Here is a 20,337-nt window from a genome sequence, read left to right as displayed (position 1 = left end):
TTGCAATAATTAATGAAGTAGTTGTCCACTGCGCCCCCTCCCCCCCAAAGTAAACTAATATAGTCTTTCAAGCTATTAATATGAATGTATAGATCACCTGGATTTGATGGACCTGCCACGTTATCCAAGTGGATTCAATGAGACCCTGGATTAATGGGAACAAAATGCCCTTTGATAAAGACTGAAGCTCCCTATTCAGTCCCTATTCACTTTCCCCAAGAGAATAAACAAAATTAAATGCCCCTTTGAAATTCCCATTTAGTATCTTCTTTCCCCAAGAAAGTAAATAAATCTTATTGTTCTCCTGATCAACTATCTTGCCATCCTGGTCTTTGATAAAAACCCTTCCTCATAATCTAACCATAGCATCTGCTTTAAGTTTGGCTGTTAAACTAATTTGTATTGTTTAACTGATTTACATTGATATGTATCATGCTAATGAAGTTGCCCTATAACCTGCAACCAAAGAAGCCTTAAATACCCTTAGAGAGAGGGAATCTTTGTGCTTCCTTGGAAGGTGTCTCCAGCATGATCATGTTTGTTTCTTCTTGGAACAAAATAAATTGGCATTATGTTTTGCCCGTATGTCTCTGATCTGGATTTTAGACATGTTTTTTTGGTAGGAGGACAGGTATGTAAACATTAATTGCAAGAGATATAATAAGGTTAATTTCTCTGAGCTGTTTATTATTATTATTTTTTTGTAGGAGACAGGCAAATAAAAACTCCATTTTATTTTTAACAGCGTTGCTCATCTAAATACATACAAATTTTATTCAAGGGCAACAACTTATTGTCATTTGTAGACAGTTATGTTTAATATGGTGTGGAAAAGAGGAAAGAAAGGACAGGCCCTCACAGAATCTTTATATCTTGGTAGTGGTGCCACATGTCCTGGGTATGGTTATTGATATGGGTCTCGGCCCACTTAGATGTTTTCTCCTTGAGAAGCTAAACTGAACGAAGGACATACCTAAGAAGTAGGGGGAGATAAGGGGCACCCAGGACCAAGATAGCTTCAGAAGTCAAGACCACCCCCCACCACCACCCCCCTCATTCAAGCCTCTCCCACCCCACCGGGAGATGCCATTGGGCATGCCCTGCTACCTGAGCTGTGCCAGAGGACAGAGATAATAACATCACCCCTCATTCAAGTGTTTCCCACCCCCAAAGGGAACTTTCTGTTGTTAGGTGGTCACCCCATCTATCATCTATAAAGCTTTGACCTTTCTTCTATTTGGAGAGAAAGATATTTCTAAGCCTTTTCCTCCCCAAGTGGGAAGTCTCCCTCTTGGTCACTTTCTCTAGTGCCCAAATAAAAGTCCATTAGATTCTAATTGGATTGTGTGGGAGAGTTGTAATTCTTTACAGAGATATCCGTAAGAATTCCCCTCTCTCCCTCTACCCTGACAGTTTTCATTTTTATATATTCTGTTACTTAAGTGTTCAAAGTTGATCTATTTTTGAGGGGTCAATGAACACTTAAGCCAGACTGAGAAAAGACTAAATGATAAACCAAAATAGCAAAAATTTTTTCTGCATCTTTATTTTTCTGCCATATCTTTGATTTCCTCATTATATATTACTTCTAATGAGGAATCTGCCTTTACTAATTGAGATCAGCACATGTCTTTGGATTTCTCTTAGAGAGTTGTCTCAGACATGCGTGGGGTCATGTACAGACAGGACTTGAAACTATGCCTTCCAAGGCTGGCCCTTTATCCAATCCACCACACTGAATTTTGTTCATTATTTTATGATGGAAAATGCAAAAAACGTGTGTGTGTGTGTGTGTGTGTGTGTGTGTGTGAGAAGTAATTGCAAATTTTGACAGGGCTCTTTGTCCCTCTCCTTATGAAACTTAAAGTCCACTAACTAGAGTGGTTTTTATGTACCAGCCATAATCTTTAACATATAACCCTTTCTCTGAGTGAGGGGCAGTGGGCTATTCTTGGTGTCAGGAAGACCTAGGTTAAAATGCTGCTCCTGAATTGAAGGTCTGTGGTTTGAACTCAGGTACTCCTAACTCCAGGGCCGGTGCGCTATCCACTACACTACCTAGCTGCCCCTGCATTTCTTTTTATTAAGTTGTTTTACAGAGTTCATCACTTCTTTCTCTGGAGGTGCATAGCTTTTTTCATCATGTGTCCTTTGTAATTATCTTGAATCCTTGCTTAATAAGAGTAGCTGTCATTCATAGTTGATCATCCTTAAAAAATGCAGTTACTGTGTACAGTGTTCTCCTTGTTTTGCTCACTCCACCTTGCATCAGTTCATATAAGGTTTCCTGTTTTTTTTTTGTTGTTGTTGTTTTTTCTGAAATCATCCTACTTGTTATTTTTTTTAATAGGACAATAGTATTCTATCACATACCACAATTTGATCAGCCATTTCCCCAATTGATAGGTATCCCCTTGATTTCTAATTCTTTGAAACCACAAAAAGAACTGCTACAAATATTTTTGCACCCTTTTCTTTGATATCTTTGGGTTACAAACCTAGTAGTAATAGTATTTATGTGTCAAAGGGGAAGCACAGTTTTGTAGCTCTTTGGGTATTGTCCAAATTATTTCCCGAAATGGTTGGACTAGTTCAAAACTCCACCAATAGTTAGTACCCCAATTTTTCCACTTTTCTTACTTAGGCATTACCAGAAGCTGTACCAGCTCATAAAAAAGTAAATACTCATTTTTAGCTTTGCTGTACCTTTACTCTGAGTCTGAGTCTGGGTACATTGGATTCTCTTTCACTTTCCACACTTATAATAACAATATCAAGAGAGATCAGTACTGAAAATGAGAAACACAGGGAATTGAACATGGAAGAGAATCTTTCAAAACATCTATTTTTAATGTTTTATTTAATTTAATTGGGTTCCATAATGAGAATGATGAGAATTTCCTCAAGCCCAACCCTTTTAGTTTATTGTGTCAGTAACACTATCTGCCCTGAGACTAACTTGGTATGGTCTACTGAAATGCTGGCCAATTAATTTAAGGTTTTGATGTTAATTGGATTAGCATATAGCTAGTGTTATAAAGCTACTCCTGAATCTAAAAAGTAAATGAGGGGCAGCTAGGTGGCGCAGTGGATAGAGCACCGGCCCTGGATTCAGGAGTACCTGAGTTCAAATCCGGCCTCAGACACTTAACACTTACTAGCTGTGTGACCCTGGGCAAGTCACTTAACCCCAATTGCCTCACTAAAAAAAAAAAAAAAGTAAATGAAAAGGCATAGGCTTCTAAGCTGACCACTCAAAGCCATTGCTTTGACCATCTTGGCAACAATGGACATCTGATGAATTGCAACTCTTTAATACTAGAAGTGGAAGAGATGGTACTGAAATGCAGTTAGTAAAACAAAGTTTATCTGTATCATAGAAGTTGTTCCCAATAAAGGTGAAATCACTGGTCCAATCCAAAAATAACCTCACAGATTTGGAACTATTTCACCAGTTATAGGGCTTTATATTCATTTTTGTCAAGGATAACTTCAGTTGTAAGTCCCATAACATGTTGCCTGTGAGTGTGAGGCAATGACAGAGTAATAACTTTATCCTTAAACTCAGTTTAGATAAAATAAAGGCTGAAGTTTACGCATTCTGCAAAATTAAAGATGCTGAGGTTGCTGAAAATGTAAATTTAAAAAGTGTACTGTAATAATTAAGTAGATAAACAGTACCTGATTTTGATAAGGTGGGCATGCATAGCCTATAAATCTGAAAAGCCTTTTTTGCACTTGACAACATGAATCCAACTAACTGATCAAATGCTATTGTAGTCTTAAGAACCATACCATGAAAAGTGATATGTAAATATACCTGAAACAACATTCACTGCTTTTGTCATTTAAAAAAATATATAAATTCATGAAAACACTAAATTATTTTAGAAGGGAAATGGATGTTTTGAAAAGTCTGATGAGTTCCAAGGATATATTTTTAAAATTAATTCCACAGTTATTGACAAAGTTGCCCATAGGCATAATAACTCCCCCACCCTACTCTTAATTATTACAATGTTTTGACTCAGGTACATACTTATGGATTATACATCTATCACAAATATGTATGATAGACCAAAGTATAGTTAGAATGCGAATGTATTTGTTGTCCAAGTGGAAAAATGTTTTTTTTTTTAAAAGAAAATGTCACTAACATAGTAATGCCAGGAAAATTACTATTAAATGTGACATTTTTCAGGGAAGCAGTTTAAGCATGTGATGATTCTACGTATCATTAAATCCATTATCATCTCACTTAAAGTTGGACTTTTGCTTTAAAGAAGGATTAGAACCAAGTATCTTGTTAATTATTTCATGTATACCAATGATGTCAGAATGTCATTTGGCCTCAATAAGTGTAAAATTCTTAATGTGTACCAACTAAAGATAAAGTCTGGGGGCTTCAAGTTAGCCAATTGACTGAATCTCAGAAGCTCTGTCCATAACTGACACCTCATATTGGAGAGTCATAGAGCACATGTAATTGCATAATTTGTATAATATCTACTATTTTATTTAAATAGCATCCTAGAAACTTCTTAAATGTCTTACATTGTGATCCTCTTTATTATAGCTTCTATGTTTATTAGCAGCAAAACAATATTTGTTGACTTTACTAGACACTATTCAAAGGACAGTAGAAATGAAGTAAAAATCTTATCTACAAGGAGTTTGCAGTATGGTAGGAGGCAAAATGGACACAGAACTCATATGAAAATATTTGCACCTCAACAAACAGTCTGATGTTGTGACTCATAGTCATGGGGGCTGACTAATTCTAGTTGTGCTACTAACAAACTTTGTGACATTTGAGAAATCATTTGATTTTTGTGAAGTTATTCATCTCTATAGTGAATGTGTTAGACAAATTAAAATTCCCTCTATCCTCTATATTTCTGTAATTCTGCTATTATAAGAGATGGTTTCTTTTCATTTGACTTCTCATTTTCTTCTTTTTGGTGGAGGGTCCAGTTTACTGTTGTATTATGGCACATACTATTGATAACCACAATGTATGTGACAATTAATTTATTAAACAACTGATGTAGGTATGGTGTTAAGTGCTGGGAATCATAGAACTATTGGCACAGTGGATAGAGCCTGTAGCCTACTGTCTGAAAGACCTGAGATCATATCTAGGTTCAGATACTTTCCAGCTTTGTGACTCTAGGCAAATCATGTAACCTCTTTGCCTCTATTTCTTGTCTATAAAGTGGGGATAATAATACCTCATACCTTGCAGGGTTTATTGTGAGAATCAAATGAATTAATATTTGTAATAAGTGCTTACCAGAGTGCCTGGTATATAATAAAGCATTATATAAATGCTTATTCCCTTTCCTGTTGAGCCCCTACCATTGTGTTTTATATTAATAGCCCACCAGTTGACACCATTAGTTCTTAGCAGAGGCATTTATTACTAACATAGAATAGCAAAAACAATAGCTATAAAGCCAACCATAAATCTGCATTGTACTCTACCAGAAATATGCACAGCATCTGTGGGAAGAATGGACACAAACATGGAGTCATGTAGTTGTGCAGCATAAATGTACAGAACACATGTGACTGAGGGTACTTACTACTAAGTTTCTGCTGGGCATGAAAGTCATTTCTCTCCTATTAAGTCTTTGCTGGCTTAGTCATTCAACCATGCTCCCAAAGTCTGTTCGTACCTTCAGCTCAATTGTCAGTTTCTGGGGCTAGTTCTTTCTCTTCTTCAGAGAATACTTTGAAATTGCTTCTGGTCTCCAGTTACATGTCTGACTAGAATATATGTCTCTTCCCCTTTTGCTAGGCTTTAAACCCCTTCAAACTGACTTGTCAACTGCTGCATGAGGTATCTCCTAGGCAAATAGCTCCACTTTTAAATACATCCTTCTCTTTGTTGGTCACAATACCCAAGCTTTTAACTCTTTCCAGTATTGTAGAGCATGACCAGTTTCTTCTTTGTCCGTGGTAACACACACTTCATCTTCAGTGATAATGTCCTAAGAGTTTATATCTTAGATTGGGAAGGTGAAGCTCTCTCCCATCTTCTGAAACCCCACCCCCCCACCCCCACCCCACCCCACCCCAAGTCAAACAGGAAAAAACCTCTTCCTATTAAATTGTGAGATCCTTAAGGAGAGCAATTATGTCTTTTTGTATCTCCCCAAACTACCCAGAATCTAGCACAGCAAAACATTATAGTGACATTTTTTGAATGAATGAAAATTGAGATTAATAATTTATGTACTGTCCTTTTCACTGTTGCAAAATTACACCTTTAAAACTCCTTTAAGCTTGATAGGAGCCTTTAAATAAGAGATCTGGAAAAGAGAACTGTGTCTGTGGTTCTTCTGATGCATAAGTAATGTATATTTATTTTGTTTTTGTTTTACAGAACTACACTCAATATATTCCACTGTCCATATATGATCTGCAGACTTGGATGGGCAGCCCTTCCATTTTCGTCTATGATTGCTCTAATGCTGGCCTTATTGTCAAGTCCTTCAAACAATTTGCACTACAAAGGGAGCAAGAGTTAGAGGTGAGGCATTCTAAAGCAGAAAGACTTCTCTTAAGTTTGACCCTTTTTTTTTCCCACCCAGGTTGATCTCTAGGAGGTAATTATGGTTTTCATCTTTTGATAGGGGTACAAAATTTTCACAGTGCCAAGACAAGCTTATCTGGTAGAGGAGCCCTTGATTTTGAAATGGAGTTATACTGACTTATTTTCACAGCCTGTTGTGCTTAATGTCATTTTTAATTTGAATGTTAATTAAGTGATAACATTAATAGAGTCAATTTGTGCCCCAATGGTCTATAGCACTAAGATAAATGTGCAAACAGAGCAGACACATTTGTTTTACAACAACTAGACCAATGTCTGGGTATATGCTCTGATTCCATTAGCGTATTTTCTATTCTTCCAAATATGTTGATTTTTTTTTGCTGGAAAAAAAAAAGAAAAATTAAATGATATAAAGCCAACCTAAACAGAGTTGCCATTAGTGGCTTTTAAAAAATGGATTAGAGAATCACAGTTACGTTCTGATAATGAAGAAACATCTTGCTTGGTTGTTATAATTAATATTTGATGTCTGTATTAAACAGTCAATTGTAAATTGTTTGTTTCAATTAAGAGACCTTCCCCCTGCGGAATGCATAGTAGTGACACCATAGGGATCGGGGAGGGGGAACTATGATCCTTAATGAATAGATGGAATCTGATTGGTTAAAGCACATATAATTATATGTTTGGGAGCAAAATCCTAATGATTTCACAAATACTAGAAAATAAATTGATTTTTGGTTTTATTGGGGTTTTTGGAGTTATCTCTAAGAGAGTTTCTCAAATGATCTGCTGATCACTTGAAATTCTGTTTGGTCCTATATATATAATTCAGGTTTTTGAAATGTCACATTTTATTTTTATAAATTAATACTTCTTACAAAATTATTACATAAGGTTAACTGACAAATATAAAACAACTCATTCTTTTTTTGTTTCGTTTTGTTTTTGGTAAGGCAGTTGGGGTTAAGTGACTTACCCAGGGTCACACAGCTAGTAAGTGTCAAGTGTCTGAGGCTAGGTTTGAATTCATGTCCTCCTGAATCCAGGGCCAGTGCTTTATCCACTCTTCCACCTGGCTGCCCCACTACTCATTCTTAAAAATCCCACTGGGTGCTGCTAATCATTTTTCATCATTTTATAACAAGAACAAAGAAGATCAGGTTTACCCTCTCAAAATTCTCTCACAGTTAGGCATTAACTTTAAGAGATAGAATATCTAATGAGCATAAAAAGAAGCCAAAAGCTTTGGGGCACATTTCCCTACTCCAGGTCATTCAATAAGTAATAGGGAGCATGTTACTTTATCTCATGTAAATAAAGTATATATGGCCTAATTTTTAGCATTGACATTTTCAAAAATTCTGTCAGGCATACAGTTTTTTTAAAAAAGCTGAATATTTTGCTTATTTTATTTCTATCTTTTTTTGATCATCAATCTTTCATTTACTTTTTAAAATTTTATTTATTTTGGGGTGGTTTTTTTTAAGGGGCAATGAGGGTTAAGTGACTTGCCCCGGGTCACAGCTAGTAAGTGTCAAGTCTCCGAGGCCAGATTTGAACTCAGGTCCTCCTGAATCCAGGACTGGTGCCAATCTTTTATTTATAACAAGTAAGAAAAAAATTTTGAGGCACTGTGCCACCTAGCTGCCCCCTCACAAGTAAATTTTTTTAAAAAAAGAGGAAGAAGAGGTAGAAATCAGCTTCACTTTATTTAATTACTTCACCACGATACCCCATATATGTGGAAGAATTACCATTTTATTTCATTTTTACATATATTGTACAATGATTATTTTTCATAGTAACAGGAAGATAGTTTTATCCTTTGACATATATTCAGTAAATGCTATATTTGTTTACTATATATTGTTATGGGTCAGTGTGTCAAAGACACTTAATTTTTTCAGTGAAACAATCTTGTGAGTTTTGAAGTAAGTGACTGAGTGGTTTTGTTTATTTTGCAAATTAGATATGTAACATACTGAGTGTGTATAATAAGTAAAATATATATTAAATAAAATTATTTAGAAAAATTGTTTCCTCTGTAATAATTTAGCATTCAGAATTTTGCTCCGTATCATATTCCTTGTGAACCACTAAATTTGATGGATTAAGTTTACTCTTATTTTACTTGACTTACAGACCTTCCTTCTCATCTTGAGATTCTGGAGCTAAAACTTTTCTAGGTCTGCTGTACACCATTTAGACCTCAAGGGGTAAAGGGCAAAGACTGGACCTGTGATTTCAATGATACAGGGATCTCCCCAATAGTGACTTTCTGCCAGGTGCTTATCTGCACCTTCTCTTTTAACTCAGAATCTCAGAGAGCTGCACACACAACACTGAAAGGTTCAGTGACTTCCCCAGGGCCACTGAAGAACATTTTAGAGGTGAGATTGCAACGAAGGTTTTCCTGAGACCATCTTTTTATATACTAGACATGTTGTTGCTTGCAATCATAATAATTTCCTTAAATTTGTGGAAATTTGAGTATTATGTTAAAAACAGTTTGGGTCTTGAAGTGTGGGAATCCCCAAACTTAATAAACAGGTCTCATTTTTCTTCTACTGAGTAAATGAATAAACACTGGCATCCTACTGCCTGTTTTTTTTTTTTTAGTCCAATTGTTGGATCCCAAAAGTATTATCATTATCTAAATTCATTCTCTTTCACCAAAACCCTAACCCTAACTTCTCTATACTTAGGGCATTCTAAGAATAGAACGCAGTTCTAATTTCTAATTGGCTGATTAAGGAGTTTCACTAAGATCCAGAAGGCAGTAAACGCCAAAGAAGTCTTGAATTCAAGAATGTCCACTAAACTCTTAAAATGGATGTAGTTAAATGTTAAGAATAGACTTGTTTTAACTTGTAGCATAATTGTGATAAGTTTTGTAGCAGCTGATTAGTTGTCTTTGGAGCAGAAACATTGAAACCTAGATTTCTTAGCTGTTACCAGGCCTCATGCAACCTTTTCTGTATAGCTGGTCTAGTTTTTTAATATTTATTTTTTATTCTCAGTCTCTTTGATTTGGATCTTGGAGTCTTTGTTCTCAGCAGTGTCATTTGGTTTTCTTGTTTGTATTAGAATTTGCAGAATTGAGTGTAGGTTTTATGAAACATGTAGCTTTCTCTCTCCTTCTGAAAAACTCAAACATAGCATAGTATATTCTAATAAAAATGAAGGAACTTGTTAGCTTGTGGTTTTGATTTCTTCATCTTGAACAGAAATTAATTTTTGGAGGCTTAACACCTGAGCCATCAAGATGATCTCTCTCACGGAGTGTGTCTGAATTTTATTTTACTTGCATTTAATGTCCATTGTAAGGAACCGATGATTAATGACAGAAAGTTAGAAACAGTGATGAGAGTTTAAAAATGATTCTGACTTGCACTTTTCCTCTGTTTAAGAGTGAGAAGATGCCTTAATCTTTTTCTCCCCTCCTACATAGAAACATTTTGTTTTTACCTCCTCTTCACTCTAGCTACCTGCTTCCTTTTATTTTTTTGATGATACATGTCCCAAGTTCTATTATGGGATAGAATTACTTTTTAGACAAGTTTGCTTTTTAAAAAATATTTTTATTGATGTCTTTTATATTTTCCATCTGTCACTGTCCTTGTTTTCCCCCAAGAAGGCCATCCTATAAAATAAAGACCATTTTCAAGACCCCCCCCCCAAAAAAAAAAACAAGGGGAAAAAATCACCATAATTCATGCATGTGTCAAAAAGTCTGAAAATATTTTCAGTGTACCACAGTTGTGGGCCTCCCACTTCTGCTTAGGGATTATCTTTTCATAGTTCTGCTTTCAAGCCATGCTTGTTCTTGCTAACCTTTCCAACATTCACTGTTGATTTGGGGGAGGGGGGGGTGATTTCCATTTACATTGGTTTAGCCATTGTGCATAATGTTTTCTTGGCTCTACTGACTTCACTTCACATCAATTCATATAGATCTTTGCATGCTTCTCTGTTTTTATCATTCATTCATCATTTCTTTCAGTACAATAATATTCCATTATATTCATATGCATAGTTAGCACATTCCCCTATTTTCCCCACAACATCTATAGTGTTGAATTATTCCTGTTGTTTGTCATCTTTTCCATTTTGCTGGATTTGAGGTGAAACCTCAATGTTATTTTAATTTGGACTTTTCCTTTTAAGTAGTAACCAGAGTTATTGGGTGACAGGTACACCTTTTTTTTTTTTTTTTTTTACTTGAATGAGTAACATTTGAAAATGGCCAAATTGGCTATTTTTAGCTTTTAGAATTATAAATAGACTCATTTTCTTTTTTTTCTTTTTTCTTTTTTTTTAGTGAGGCAGTTGGGGTTAAGTGACTTGCCCAGGGTCACACGACTAGTAAGTGTTATGTGTCCAAGGCCGGATTTGAACTCAGGTACTCCTGAATCCAGGGCCAGTGCTTTATCTACTGCACCACCTAGCCGCCCCTAGACTCATTTTCAAATGATGGTTTTTCAAAGAATCATCTTTGAGAAATTGACATTGGGATTGGTTTCTTTTCTGATACCAGCATTAGATAGGGAACTTGATCAAACATAGAATATTTCATGTATTGCTTTCTAATATGTTAGGTAATGATTACTGTATTAATCAACATCTATGATCATTAAATTGGTATGCTTTGCATTGAATATCTACCCAAGTTAGAGGTTTTCAGTTTATTACGAATAAGTTTGTCAGGATAGTAAGTATGGCCTAATTAACCTCTATGTTGAAATACTGTCATATGGAAAATATATTTGGCCTCAGAAGGAAAAAACACATATTCCTAAAAATTACAATTTTAGGAAGAATTGTTAGATGGGTTTGTCCCAAAATGGTATAAACTGTCTCAGGAAATAGTGGTTCTGAGCAAAAAATGTCAATTTCTTGGCCTTGTTGTCCTGCATAGTGCCTGGCACCCTTATAAGCACTTAATAAGTGCTTATGAAGTGGATGAATAAAAAAGATCATTTCCAAAAAGTATATTGATTCTTGATATGGCTTCTCATGTTTTCCTCCTAGTGCATTTACATTTAAAAATTGAAAAGCTTCCTCACAAACCAAATCGATGCATATAAAAATCTGGAAGCACTGAGGGGAAAACTTCTTGTTGAATTTCTCAGATAAGGGTTTAGTATCTAGGATATATGGAAAAGTCTTAGAAATTTATACTATCAAAGGATTTGAAGAAATGATTCTCAAAAGAGTTGCACAGAGGCAGCTAGGTGACGCAGTGGATAAAGCACCGGCCCTGGATTCAGGAGTACTTGAGTTCAAATGTGGCCTCAGACACTTGACACTTACTAGCTGTGTGACCCTGGGAAAGTCACTTATCCCCCATTGCCCCGCCAAAAAAACAAAAAGTTGCAAAATATAAACTATATGAAGGAATGCTCTAAATTACTAATAAAAAGTCAAATCCAAATTAAATAATCTTTAGGTTTTACTTCACACCCATCAAATTGTCAAAAATTAGAAAAATTGCAATAGTTAATGTTGGAGGGACTAACAGCAGATAGGCACTTTGCTTTGCTAATGTAGCTTTAGAACAGTATAGTCTTTCTGGGAAGTAATTTGGATTAATTCAGATAAAGTGGCTAAAGTATCTATACTATTTGACTCAGAGTTTCCACTACTATATATGTATGTAGCCCAAGGAGTTCATTGATTAAAAGAAAGGCTCCACATACACCAGAATATTTATAGCAGCACTTTTGTAGTAGCAGAAAAATGGAAACAAAGTAGATACCCTTCTACTTGAAAATGGCTTTATAGATTGTGGTTAATGAGTGTAATGGAATTGCTGTGCTATAAGAAATGGAAAGAACCACTACAAAACAATTGAAAATGAGTTTCAAAATGAAAAAGAACAAGCCTATCCCTAAATAAGTGATGTGAAAAGCCATCGGCACTTCCTCTCCCCTTATTTGTGGAGTTTGGAAGTGTAACATAACATTAGGTTATGTTTTCTGACTTTTTCGATGTGGTGATTGATTTTTCTGGTGTTTTCCTCTATTATTCTTTTTCTTTGTTCCCTTTGTTAATATTAATGTGTGGATTATGTGGATTTGATGGAGGTACCTTATTATCCAAAAGTATTTTTTATGACACCTTAGGTTAATAGGAGCAAAATGTCCTTCAACTGAACTCAGATAGCTAACAGAGAAAAGTCCCTCCCTGATGACTTCTTTCTTCATCTCATGGGGATATCTGGGTGTCCTCATCCTTGCCAAACTCCTTTTTGGAATCCTGTAATCTTTTCATGGTGTTTCTATATTTCCTTCATAACTGAAATTGTTAAAACTGCTTTGCATTACATCCATTCTTGTTATAGTATTTGCTTTTGGGTTAATTTGTATCATGCTAATGAAACGGACAACACTCTGTAACCAGTAAACAACAACAAAAAAACCACCCTTATATACCCTCAGAAAGAGGGAGTCTCCTAGCTCCCGTCTTAGGAAGGGGTTTCTGCATGATTCATGCTGTTTCTTCTTGGGATATATAAACCGGTGCTATGTTTTTCCTGTCCCTCTCTGACCTGGGTTTTCTTGTAGGACATTATATTCTCTGATCTGTTTTTTGGGAGGAGGACAGGTATGGAAACAAACTATAGGAGACATTAAAAATTAATTTCTCTGATCTTTTTTATTATTTTTTGTAGGATACAGGCAAATAGATACTATAATTTTCAATAGCTTAACAAGTTCTGTTATGTGGAATGACTTTCTGGTAAAGCAAAGGATTAGGCACAGAGGGGAAATTTTACATGTAAAAATAAAAGATTTCAATAATTTTATTTATAAGAATCAGCTGTGCTTATACACAATGGGAGTTGTATAGTTACACAGCAAATAATTCTTGAGAAAAAGGCTTAGGGATTTTAGTGGCCTATAAACTTGGTATGAGTCAGCAATGTGATATAGCAATCAAATGAGCTAACAAAATCTTAGGCTGAATTAAGAGAAGTATTGTGTCCAAAATGATAGAGATGATAATCCTGCTGTTCTCTGTCCTGATAAGTCATGTTTCTAGTATCCTCTCCATTTCTCTATATTACATTTTTTTTTTTTGGTGAGGCAATTGGGGTTAAGTGACTTGCCCAGGGTCACACAGCTAGTAAGTGTTATGTGTCTGAGGCCAGATTTGAACTCAGGTCCTCCTGACTTCAGGGCCGGTGCTCTATCCACTGTGCCACCTAGCTGCCCCCTTTTTAAAAAAATATAATAAACATTTTTATTTATGGTTTTAAGTTCCACTTTTTATCCCTTCTTCCCTTCCTCCCCTGTCCCCTCCTTGAGGCAGTAAGCAATCAGATATGGGTTATACACGTACAATTATATAAAACATTACCATATTATTCATTTTGTACAAGAAAACTTAAAAAGAAAAAAATGAAAGAAATAGCATGCTTTTAGTCTGTGTTCCATCAATATCTGTTCTTTTTTTGGAGGTGGATAGTATGTTTCATCAATAGTCCTTTGGGACTGTCTTGGATCATTGGTAATTGAGAATAGTTGTCATTCATAGTTCTTCATCAAACAATATTGCTATCTCTGTGCACCACGTTCTCTTCGTTCTGCTCACTTCACTATACCTCAATTCATACATGTCTTTCCAGGCCTTTCTGAAGTCATCTTGCTTGTCATTTCTTATCGTACAATAATAATCCATTATCATCATATACCACAGCTTGTTTACCCCAATTGATGGTAATTCCTTTGATTTCCAATTCTTAGCCACCACAAAAAGAGCTGCTATAAATATTTTTGTACAAATAGGTCTTTCTCTCTTTTGGGGGATATTTTTGTGATATAAACCTATCAGGGGTACTGCTGGATCAAAGGCTATGCACAGTTCTATTGCCCTTTAGGCATAGTTCCAAATTGATCTTCAGAATAGTTGGATCTTTTCACATCTCCACCAACAGTGGATTAGTGTCCCAGCTTTCCCACATTCTCTTCACCTTCCAATATTTTCCATTTTTGTTATATTTGCCGCTCTGAAAGGTATGAGGTGATACCTTAGAGTTGTTTTAATTTGCATTTCTCTGATCAATAGTGATCTAGAGCATTTTTTCATTCTACCCTACATTTTCAAAATATACCTTAATAAATGATTAAAGGCAGCTAGGTGGTTCAGTGGCTGGCATTTTAGACCTTGAAGTAGGAAGACTTGAATTCAAATACAGCCTCAGATACTTATTTGACTATGTCACATTTGGCAAGTCACTTAACCTATGTCTGCCTCAGTTTGTAAAATGAGAATAATGATAGCACCTATCTCCCGGAAGTGTTGAGATTCAGATGAGATATTTGAAATGTGCTTTGTAAATGTTGAAACATTAGATGAATGCTAACTATGAAGTTGTTGTTGGTGGTGGTGATGATGATGATGCAATAAATCAATAGGAGGAGGGAACAGTATGATGATGGTCCTTGGAACCTGCCACAAGAAGATTGGTTGAAAGAATTGAGGATACTTGATCTATAGAAGATAACGTAGCGCACACAAGATTACTATCTTAAAAGAACATGCCGAGGTTTCAGATATCTCTGACTGCTGCTGTTGCAAGGATACTTCTAACTTAACGTATTCCTTAAACAAAATACCTGAGTGTGATGCCTGTGCTAAAACATCTGTTAGAATGCAAGAATCAAGAATTTTAAAAAACAAAAACAAAACTTAAATCTTATACCAACAACATATCCATATTATGCTAAAAGTAGTGGCATTTAAGAGATGAGGGCAGGGGTCAGGAAGGGAAGAGGGAAAGAGAAAGGATTCTTTAAGGGAGAGATAAATCAAGTGTCCCATGGCTTGGCATTCAGCCAGAAATAGTGTTCCTTATTTTGTCTTCCCAGCATTGTCATCAAGGTACAAGGCTGCCTTTAGGCAGAGCTTCACATTGATTTCAGCAAATCAGGGTCAATTTTCCATGTCTAAGGGAATAAGCTTTATACTTCTAGTTTCTAAACCACAAAACTAAGACCAAAGTTTGGGGAAGACTTTAACATAAAGAAAAAATTTATGATAATTATAGCCATCTAAAAATGTAACAGACTGCTTTGTGGTATATGGAATTCCTTATCATTGGGAGATGATAAGCAGATGGTAAATGACCATTAGTGATATTGTAGAAGGCAGTTCATGCTTTGGGTAAATGTTAGGCTTCAGATGTCATTTCCAACTGTGAAACTTATATTAAAATTGCCATAAAAACTTATGGTTTTTAATAATCTTGAAACCTATTCATATAATACTATGCCTCAGTAGTGGTAATGTTTTATTAATAATGGCAGTCTGTTTCATTTTGGGCTAAGGCATTGCAGTTTCAAAATGACTCAACTCCAGATTGGGGACCAGTAAACCTCAATCTCCTGAGGTTTGTCCCAATTTTCCTGTCATCTTCCACATTCTTAGTACATTTCCTGTTCATTTCTTTTTCCTGCCACCTCCTTTTCTGTGCGTGTATGTGAGGTGGGGAAAAGGGGCACAGTGGCATCTATTCTCATAAAGCATCCAGAGTGAAAGAGGTGAGCAGCATTTACGCAAAAGCAGCTAACTCCCTGGTTGCTGTTGCAAGGATGCCTCTGGCTGAATGTATTCCATCAGTGAAATCCTTGTCTGTGAAGCCTTTTCTGACACATCTGTTAGACTCCACGAATCTTTCTTCATGACTCAGATTTGACGGGCTTTAGACTCAAATTGTGCCCAAACCAATCATAATTCTTAGCAGGGTTGTCACGATAAACCTAAGAAGTAATTTCCTGAGTGGTACAAGTTGGATTTGCTGATGCTCTTTTAGTTTGTATAGCTAGAGGAGAGCCTTATTTTTTAAAAATGTTCCCTTTCTGCTTTTTTAAAGCAAATATATTAAAATTTACAGTGTTCATAACAGACTTTATATCTTTATTTATTTGTAGGCATACTATTGTGTTCTAGGATGGGTTTTTAAGGAAATATACTTAGTGCCCTCTGTTTGGAAAGTTGAAACCCTGTGTTATAACATAGTAGTATAATATGATGGATTTATACTTCTCTGAGTATATACAATTCAGGCAAACTATGCATATATCATTTTTAAAAATACTCTATAATTTTTAGTTATTATTTCTTTAAACCTTATAGCATACATTTTTAGCAGAATGTAATGGAAAACATACCAACAGAAAAGAGAACTAGGTTCTGATTTTGTCTAAGTAATTTTTTTACCTTACATGAGTCAATTACCCCTGTAGTCAATGTATACCCATATATTAAATGGTGATAATCTGCCTGAGGCATGAGAACACAATTAAAAGTTGTGGTAGGTGAAAGGGGGGAGGGGAATACTATGATCAATGCATTAACAATTTTAAGCATTTGGTACTTTAAAAAGTTTTGGAGAAATTTACACATGAGTTAAGTTCTTTTCAAGCTAGAAATCATAAACAAAATTTTTATACCCATTAAAATAGATTTGTGTTAATAACTTTTATTTTTATATCACCTCTATTTTCTCTCTTCTCCCTTCAAGAGAGCCATCCTTTATAATAAAGAATATCTTATTTTATTTTTTTAAATCATAAAAGTATTTTATTATTTTCTCTACATGTAGAGATAGTTTTCAACCTTTTTTTTTTTTTTTTTGGCACTTGGGGTTAAGTGACTTGCCCAGGGTCACACAGCTCAGGTCCTCCTGATTCCAGGGCCAGTGCTCTATCCACTGCGCCACCTAGCTGCCCCATAACACTTGTTTTTATAAGATTTCTAGTTCCAATTTTTCTCCCTCTCTCTCTTCCCTCCCCACTTCCCCAAGACAGCAAGCAATATGATACAGGTTATATATGTACAGTCACATTAAACATTCCTGCATTAGTCATGTTGCAAAAGAAGAATCAGAGCAAAAGGGAAAAACCTCAAAAAAGTAAAAAGTACAACAAAAAAAGTAGAAACAGTATGGTTCAGTCTGCATCCAGATTCCACATTTCTTTTTTCTGGATGTGGAGAGCATTTTCCATTATGAGTTCTTTGGAATTATCTTGGATCATTGTATTGATGAGAAGAGTTAAGTCTATCACAGTTGATCATCACACAATGTTGTTGATATTGTGTACAATGTTATCCTGCTTCTGCTCATTTCACTCAGCATCAGTTCATATAAGTCATAAAGAATATTTTAAAAAATAAGAAATTATCAATCAATTGGAAAAATGTATATTATATGCAATATTACATCCTATAAGACCATCTTCCTCAGTTCTCAGTAGAGTAGCAAGGTGTGGTATCTTCTTTGATGCCGGTTTTTGTTTTTTTAATATAATTTCACAGCATTCATTTTAAGTTATATTAAGTTCTTTTCATTTACATCGATAGCTATTTTTATATTCTTTTCCTGGCTCTCCTTCATTTTGCATCAGCTTATGCAACACTTTCTTTGCTTCTCTGAAGTTATCATATTTATCTTTTCTTATAGCACAGTAATATTCCATTGCATTAATGTTCCCCAGTTTGTTTAGACATTCCCTAGTCGATGGATAGCTCCTTTTATCTAGTTCTTTGCTAATGCAAGATGTGCTAATATAAATATTTTTTGTGTATAAGGAGACTTTCTTTTTGTCTGTGACCTCCTTAGGGCATATTATTTCTAGCAATGGAATCAGTATTCCAAATGATATAGACAATTGTAGTAATTTTGTTTGCATAATTCAGAAACAGCTTTTTGTGTGTGTGTCTACAGTTATTGTAAATGGAATTTCTCTTTCTATCCCTTGCTGCTCACTTTGTTTGCCATATATAGAAATGCCGATAATTTGTATGGGTTTATTTTATTTACATCCTGCAACTTTGCTAAAGTTGTTGTTTCAAGTAGTTTTTTAGTTTATTCTTTAAGATTCTCCAAGTATACCATCATGTCATCTGCAAGGTGTGATAATTTTGTTTCTTCCTTGCCTATTCTAATTCCTTCAATCTCTTTTTCTTCTCTTAATACTAAGCCTAACATTTCTAGTCCAGTATTGAACAACAGTATTGATAACGAGCATCTAAAACCATCAGCAAACATTATATGTAATGGGGATGTTAGAAGCGTTCCCAGTAAGATCAGGGGTGAAACAAGGATGTCTAAAAACAGCTTTTTAGAATGGTTGTACTAATTTACAATGTACAATTCTACCAACAATAAATGCAATACTGGAATGTTTTTCTGTGTCCCCTTCAATAGCTGTAAGGTGAAAACCCAAATTTGTCTTGATTTTTCATTTCTTGTATTAGTGATTTAGAATATTATTTTATATTATTGTTAATAGTTTGCAACTCCTTATTCAGCATGTAACTTTCAAAAAATGTCTTGCTTATTGTGATGGAGTTCTATAATTTGCATACCCCGATTGATGTAAAATGTAGATATATCATAAAATATTTGCCAATGTAACATTGAATTCCAAGTACCAAGTCCTTCTTATGGGACTGACTACCCCATAGATATAATGACATCTTTCCAGTTATTGAGGTGATTACATATCCTTAGTGGTGGGAATTTGGGGGAGGGAGGGAGTGGAACACAGATCTTAAGAGTTTTTCTATAGGAAATTGTTCTCTTTAGAAGTTGTTTTGTTTTGCCCCTGGTGGAAATTAATATGGATATTTTCATTTTGTGTAAATAATGCATACTCTTTGAATGTCATTAAGAAAGGTAGGTTTTTAGTTTGCTCTCTCGGTGCCAAGAAAAGTATGGCGGTAAATAGATAAGTTTAGATATGTGAATTATGCCTTCATATTCTGGCTTTCAGCTGGGAGCTGGGAGAAACAATTTCTTATTGCATTGATCAAATTGTTCCTTTAAATGGTGAAGCAAGCTGGGGGATAACATTCTATAAATAGTGGGGAGAAGGGTGGGAATCTTTGCTAGAGTGGTCTAGTATTCAGAGAATGACAAAGGACTTAACTTATTGAAGGACTTCTTTCTATGTCTCTCTAGTTTATGACTATGATGCTATTTTATTTCATTCCCAAATTTACATTTCACGGTACATGTGTCTGGGGAGGTATTTAATAAATTAATTTTCTGGGATTTTCCTGCTCTGATATATTCACTTCAGATCATAAATTATTCCCTTTGTGTATACCAGAGGAACTGATGGTGACTCACAGGGCAGTTCTAAATCAAGTTATTTCTTATGTATATCTACCTTGCTCCATTCAGTTCAAAGTATTTTTTTTAAATAAAACTAGTTCTGAAATTTTCCTCTCCACAATTATTTTCAGGATCAAGAAATCTATTATTCATACATAGCTCTCAGTACAGTATACTCACATTCCAAGTATTCTTATGAATTTCATTCTTTTTTGTAAATGATAGGAAAACCTGTTGTGAACTGCCAAATTTTGTTCCTAGTTAGGAGTGCAAAACAAATGGTGGATAAAATCAGAAATCACTCCACCCACTATATTTCATTTTATTAGTCTTTCATGTATCATTGATACATTACTATTATCTATTTGAAATGGAATTTCTTTATTGGAGTAAACACTAGATTATCCTCATGACTCTGACACAAATGGAATTCATTGCATGATTTCAAAGCAGATTTACTCTCTTAATTGTATTTTGTTTAGCAAATATTATCATTTATTTGCTTTCTTTCAGCACATTCTTTTTGGCAGCATGGGAATGATGGTAGTTGAGAGTGCTAGGTGGTAGAGATTAACTTTGGTGTTGCTAAAGCATAGGCAAACTATGCATATGTATGATTTCATTACTAACTGAGCTTTGGCTTTCTAGA

The 20,337-nt window shown here is 35.1% G+C and overlaps 1 protein-coding gene across 3 annotated transcripts in view; it reads left to right on the top strand.

Moving 5' to 3' along the window:
• Positions 1-20,337, top strand: part of RPTOR (regulatory associated protein of MTOR complex 1) — a 505,620-nt gene that overhangs the window by 182,617 nt on the left and 302,666 nt on the right. For all 3 annotated transcript variants that reach the window (XM_044002818.1, XM_044002819.1, XM_044002817.1), the window contains exon 5: positions 6,389-6,535. In XM_044002818.1, coding sequence (XP_043858753.1) covers positions 6,389-6,535 — 147 coding nt within the window. The remainder of the gene's footprint in view (positions 1-6,388; positions 6,536-20,337) is intronic.

The sequence above is a fragment of the Dromiciops gliroides genome, chromosome 4 (assembly GCF_019393635.1).
Source record: "Dromiciops gliroides isolate mDroGli1 chromosome 4, mDroGli1.pri, whole genome shotgun sequence".
Classification (NCBI taxonomy): domain Eukaryota; kingdom Metazoa; phylum Chordata; class Mammalia; order Microbiotheria; family Microbiotheriidae; genus Dromiciops; species Dromiciops gliroides.
Note: the sequence above shows the minus strand (reverse complement) of the source record. Positions and strands in the feature narration are given on the sequence as shown.